We start from the raw sequence: 6,922 nt of genomic DNA, 5'->3' as shown, positions 1-6,922 counted from the left end.
ACTGCGTATGTGACTGTAGGTTGAGATGTAGCGTATGTGACTGTTAGATTGAGTGAGCGTTATGTGGACGTGAATTGTATTGAAGCATTGTGCCGTATGCTCGACTGTTAGGATTGAGCATGTGCGTGTGCTGACTGTAGCGTTGAGAGGTGCGTATGTGATTGCAGATCTGAGATCGTGCGTAGATTTGGACTAGTATGGTTTGAGATGTGTGTTTATGTGGACTGTAGATTAAGATATGCGTATGATGACTGCTAGATTGAGATGTCGCGGTATTTGACTGCTAGGCTTGCCGGAGGATGTGCGTACTGCGCACTGTAGATTGCAGACTCGGGTGTGCTCACGGCGTATGTGACTGTTAGATTGAGGATGTGCGTATCGCTGACTGTGCTTAGATGACAATGCGCGTATGCTGGACTGTTAGAATGCGATGTGCGTCATGTTGACTGTAGATTGGAAGATGTGCGTATGCTGACTGTGTAGCGTTTGAGATGTGCGTATGTGACTGCTAGACTGAGGATGGCGCGTATGTGACTGCCTAGATTAAGATGCGCGGTATGTGACTGCTAGATGAGGATGCGCGTATGTGCACTGTAGATTGAGATCGTGAGTATGTGACTGTAGGTGAGATGCTTGCGTATGTGGCCACTGTAGGTTATAGACTGTTGCGTATGTGACCTGTAGATGAGATGTGCGTTATGTGCTGTAGATGAGATGTGCGTATGTGACTGTTAGCATTGAGATCGTGCGGGCTATGTTACCTGTGAGTATTGAGATGCTTGCGTTTTTATTTGACTTGTAGGTTGAGATGTTGCCCGTTGAGTGGTGGACTGTAGGTTGAGCATTTGCGGATATGTGGATCTGTTAGGTTGAGATGTGCGTATGTGACTGTAGATTGAGCTATGATGCGCTATGTGACTGTAGTATTGAGATGTTGCGTATGTGACTGTTAGGTTGGAGGAGGCCGGGGGGTGTGCGTATGCTGACTGTAGGCTTTGATGAATGGTGCGTATGTGGACTGTAGATTTGAGATGTTGCGCGTATGTGACTCAGACTGCTTATGTAAGAGTAGTTTACCAGTTTACAATATGCCCACAAGCGACTGAGCCAAACATCAACTCCCGTGTGCTAACCTGACGGACCGGTGCTGTGTTGACTTGCAGACAAGTGATATTTAAAAATTATTTAAATAATATTTATCCTGCTTGGATGATCAGCTTCTGCCCGGAAATTTTCGGGCATGTCAATGCAATTTAACATGGACCATTATGGGCAAATTATCAGAACTTCAGACGGAATTGACACACACCTAAAACTCAACAGCACAAGCCACAATTTGGCAAATTGCATGCTCCTTATATGGCGTATGATCAGCAATAATAGGTCAAAGAGAGTACTATAAACATTAAAGAATTTGGCAGTAATAGATTTCGTATTTGATTTAGCCATTTATATTTTATTGAAACGCTTCAAGCTGCCTGTGCGCATTGATGCACGTATCATGTGACTGTACATGCAGATGTAACTTGTAATTGTCAGACTGTAAAACTGTGATATACGTACCGGCTACGTGACGTGTAGCCGCTGAGCATGCAACGTACGTCACTTATTAGACCTGATAGGGCACGTATCATGTAGACTGTAGACTTGAGATGCGCGTATGTGACTGCTCTTAGATTGACGGATTTGTGCGTTGTGGACTGTAGGTTGAGATGCTGCGTATGTGACTGGTAGATTTGAGATTTAGCGAATTGTGCGTATTGTGACTTGTAGATTGCAGATGTGCGTTATGTGACTGTAGATTGACGATGAGATGTGGGTATGCTTACTGTAGATGTGGAGATGCTGCGTATGATGACTGTTAGGCTTGAGCATGACCTGCGTATGTGACTGTAGGTTGACGTTGCAGAATGTGCCGTATGTGACTGTAAGGTTGGATGCTGCGTATGTGACTGTAGCATTGACACTTGATGTTGCGCTTATGTCGCACTTCTAGATGAGGACTTGTGTCGTTATGTGACTGGTCAGCATTTGAGATGCGCGTATTTGACTGTTAGGTTGAGATGTGCGTATGCTGCACTGGGTAGGTTTGAGATGTCGCGCTATGTCGACTGTAGATTGAAGAGATGTGCCGTATGCTGACTGGTTAGATTGAGGATGTGGCGTATGTGACTGTAGACTTGAGACTGCGCGTATGTGCACTGTAGAGTTGAGATGTGCGTATGTGTACTGGTTAGATTCGTAGATGTGCTGCCGTATGCTGGAACTGTACGTTGAGATGCTTGCGCCTATGTGACTGTGATTTGAGATGTGCGTACTGTGAGGCTGTAGATTTGAGAGCGCGTATGACTGACTGTCAGATTGCACGATGGCGCGTATGTGACTGTAAGCATTGAATGTGCGTATTGTGACTGCTGAGCGTTGAGGATATGTGCGTATGTGACTGTAGGTGCAGATGTGCGATATGTGACTGTATGATTGAGATGTGCCGTATTTGACTGTTTAGGTTGAGATGTGGTATGTGACTGGTAGCGTTTAATGATATGCGCTTATGCGGACTGAGGATTGAGATGTGCCGTCATTTGACCTGTAGGTTGAGATGCTGCGTATGTGACTGTAGCATTGACGATGTGCGTTATGTTGACTGTAGATTTGAGATGTGCGCCGGTATGTTGACCCCTGTAGATTGAGATGTGCGTACTGTGACTGCTAGATTTGAGATGTGCGTAATTGTGATCCTCAGACTCGCTCGCACCCCCGAGATGTACCGTACGTGACTAAACTGAGATGTACACTGTACTGCATGTGACTGTAGACTGGAGTATACCATATGGCCGGCTGTGTGGAAGCTGCATAAACCAAGGAATGGCACGGCTGTATTTGGCTTCTTATATTATTTTCTTAGCTCCCCTGACTTTGACATTGAACAGACATAGTCTCGCTCCTGCGTCATCTTATCAAGGTATCGAGCTGCACTTCTTTCTCTCTCGTGTTCCGTCACTTTATTGAGGTCTTGAACCGCGCACCAAAACTGTTCTAGGGCCTTAGCGTCATAAGGTACATAATATTTTTACATGCGTATATGTGACTTGCTAGATTGAGATGTGCGAAATGCTGACTCAGCATCTGCTAGGACCGAGATGTACGTTACGTGCTAAGCCTGAGACTGTACTGTACGTGCTCGCCACTGTAGGGACCTGACCTCTTATACATATGTGGAGGAGAAGTTTGATACACAAGGAATGCACGGGTTTATTGGCTTCTGTATATTATACATTAGCTCCTGACGTTGCACTGAAGCAAAATTAGTGTAGTCCTGCGTCATCTTATAATATCGATCGCCACTTCTTTCTTCTGTGCTCCGACATTATCTGGTTCTGGCACGCGCACCAAAACTGTTTCTAGTGGCCTACGCTACGGCTAACATAATTATCTTTACATAATTATAATATAAGAGTTCATAACGCAAAACTACCAGGTTTCTGCACAACACCTACGCCAGTTGCACGACAAAAGCGCCGGGATCTGCGCATAGGAAAACGGAGCCAACAACTACCCCATGAAATTCCTTCACTCCATGCACCCTTCACTGGCACTGCCTCACACGGCCTGCATTTTAAAAGCCAGGAGCACATAATCATTGCTATTTACGCAACGCGTAGATATCACTAAGGATGCTGCAACGCGGCGACCAACGTACTACATTAGGAACCACCACTACTATCTTATTATCTAGATGCCGTAATTCCTGCTAGCTACAAAGCCAGTGTGCTCACAACTAGAGTCCTCATTCTCGTCGTGCCCGTTAAACTTTGCTCACCCAGACGCAAACACCTAATTTTCTCTTCACACTTACAGCGCGATTTCAATTTCCCAATCAGACTTGACGCTACTCTATGACTTATAAACACAGTCACCATGGGGCAAAACTTTCGACACACTCAGACTCTATACCCTCCCAGCCCCTGCTGGTTCTCCCACGGCCAGCTATTGTTCCTTTCCCACGTGCCAGCGGCTACTCCAACACACCTCTACATCAAAGTTGGACAAACATTCATCACAAGGCCTTGTTCCAACAACAGGACTCCCACGCAAAACATGTCCATCTACAACAGCGAAATCCTTCTTAAACGACTGTAAGGTCAGCACCCAGCCCCATAACCGATCCCAACTTCTTAATATGCAACTCTCATCTACATACCTTGCCTTTAAACCCTTCCTCGCTTTAATTTTGTTGTTTTCATACGATGCTAAAAACTTGAACGTATGTCTTACATTTGTAGCTGGTGCCTGTTTAAATTTTCCATGTTTTTTAATGCGAGTGTATATTAGGGATGTCCTTCACCGCTCACGCACCTCTCACAAAGGGGTAAGAATTTTAGATCTTTTTATGAAAATTTTACCAGCAGCCGGCAATAAACATATAGCCGAAACGTATTTTACCGGTTTACAATATGCCGCCCCAGTCGGACTTTGGTTCAAAACAGTTCAACTGCATCGTTAGCGGGCACGGCGGTATATCGCTTTAGTAACTTATATGATTTATTATATATATATATTTGATTTAATAAAAAGAAGAATGCGAGAAGTCTATGGTTTTTCTATGATTTTATTGTTTTATATATTTAATCATCAAAATTTGGAAAGGTACTCGAGCGTACAGGTTCAACCTCTGTACACACACACACACACGCACGGCGCCACGCACCGCACGCACTCACCGCCACGCCACCCCGCACGCCACGCACGCACTCACCGCACGCACGCACGACCACGCACGCAACGGCACGCAACAGCACACACACACATACACACACAAAATTGCTGCCTTATAATTTACAATGGTGAGTTATCTGGATCGACCTTGTTCATAATAAACTATTTCTCAGCATATGTCATCCACAGGTTCATATTTTCCATAAATTATATGTTTACATTTCATTTGGTATCATCATAGATAAATACAAACACATGTGTTTGTATATATCTCTGGTATCATACACTCTTTCGCATGTAAAATGTAAAACGATGTAGCGCCGATCAACGCAAAGAATGTGTTCATTCACTCGGCGTGCTGGTGCTCGTAGAACCTGCCGCCTATATGCGGTAAAGAACACGCATACAGATTTGATGCACCTTTTGATCGGGATCCGCGATCGGCTCCGCATCCGGATTTCCTCCGGATATTAGACAACTGCCCGCCACCATTGCACCGTCTTCAATATATAATTTCAATAAATTAAAATGCGATTTATTTTAGCATGTATTAGGCATGCGCTCAGAGGCGATTGACCCCCGTCATCCGTCTCTACGATTTTTGAGCGTATCGTTGGCAGATTTGGACCCAATCTTCAATTATAACTAATAAAATGAGCAATTCAAAACGACGTGTTACATGTTAAAGTTCTACAGAGTATGTGCTTTCTACAGGTATAAAATTGCCAGAAAATTGTTTGTGGATATTTTTCGTTTTGCATCGTCTCACGCACGGCACTCTTGCCGAACAAGAGAATAGAGATGTGTACAATATTTCACTATATCGCTATATTATGGGGACGTTGAAAGGATTGGAGTCTAACTCTACAAAATAGGAATAACATTTTTCACAAGATAATACTCCAATTTTAATAAAACATGATTTCTTTTAGCAGATAGGCCGCGCGTGTACACGTACAGACCTGTGTGACCATAAAGTATATCGCTCCTTCTAATAGGGATAAGATAAAATATGGACATTTATAAGGACGAGTGCAAGAATCGCAGGCTAATAACTAATTGTGGGAGGCATTTGGATAAGCATTTTTTATCGAAAATACACAAAGTATTTTAAGTTTTTACACCGAGTATTTTCTTTTTGTTTAAACACATAAGGTTTACAAAATATGGCTTCTCAAGGTTTAATTTCATTGACGATTTTCGTTATTATCTACTTTCATATTTTTCAAAGATTGCTTTAGAGACGTCCTAAAGAGGACAAATGGTTAGATTTGTTTTAAGTGAAGAATATGCCGTTCTACTGACTGATATCACCGTGGTGAAAGCCTTAGTAATTTGCATGTGAAGTTACCCCATAGGCCTACAGAGTGGTGCAAAATTCGTACCATGTTGCTCGCAAAATCTCTTGTGAATAATATACGCTGAATTTTTGTTATTTAGCATAAATAAAATGTACGTAATTGCGTAGGTACTGGAACGTTCTAGATATTTTTTTATTAATTTCTGTACCATGCTTACCAGAGCACGTATATATCATATGATATACAGTACGTGCTCTGTGCTTACCCAGGCCTGGTGTCTACGGACGCCATCTACTGGTGAATTCCACCTACACGCATCTGTCGGCTGAACACATCGTGACGCCACGCTCACTGTGTGTTTGTTTAAGCCACGTGACAGCACATGAACATTCTTTCGCCGGCTAAAATCTGAACACTATACTTTCTTCGAGTCCAGCATTACAGAGCTACAGGAATATTCAACATCCTATGCCTATAACTTCTATTTCGACTCTGGTCACCGATGTACACGCCTGATTTGAATCGTTAAAACTTTTTCCCCCAGTATTTGAACGCCCGCTGAATCAGACGCAAGAGGTTCTGAGAAATCGCAAGGCGTATATCCTGCGTTCATCGCGCAGGCGGCGAGCTATAACGTGTTTGTGTCTAGCCGATATCGCGTTCGTCTGACAGCGTACGCCGCGTCTGCTGGAGTAATCGCAGCGTATACGCCTGTAGCGATAATGTCGAGCTGTTACGTCGTCGTCGTGACTGGAGAGGTCCTTAATGATCACACCGGAGATCTTATTTTACAACAACTACGAAAAGGTAAACTGGGGAGAAATCAAAAGACGGAAAGAGGGAGGCACATAGAGAGAGAGAGAGCGAGAGAGAGAGAGAGAGAGAGAGAGAGAGAGAGAGAGAGA

General features: G+C 43.7%; 1 protein-coding gene across 1 annotated transcript in view; it reads left to right on the top strand.

Annotated features, from left to right (window-relative positions):
- Positions 1 to 6,339: 6,339 nt before the first annotated feature.
- Positions 6,340 to 6,922, top strand: part of LOC106818287 (microtubule-associated protein 1B-like) — an 8,437-nt gene continuing 7,854 nt past the window's right edge. The window contains exon 1 of the mRNA XM_014823009.1: positions 6,340 to 6,824. Coding sequence (XP_014678495.1) covers positions 6,740 to 6,824 — 85 coding nt within the window. The 5' untranslated portion in view covers positions 6,340 to 6,739. The remainder of the gene's footprint in view (positions 6,825 to 6,922) is intronic.

This window comes from Priapulus caudatus, unplaced genomic scaffold (assembly GCF_000485595.1).
Source record: "Priapulus caudatus unplaced genomic scaffold, Priapulus_caudatus-5.0.1 Scaffold2137, whole genome shotgun sequence".
In the NCBI taxonomy this organism is placed as follows: domain Eukaryota; kingdom Metazoa; phylum Priapulida; class Priapulimorpha; order Priapulimorphida; family Priapulidae; genus Priapulus; species Priapulus caudatus.
This window is presented reverse-complemented; position numbering and strand designations above follow the sequence as displayed.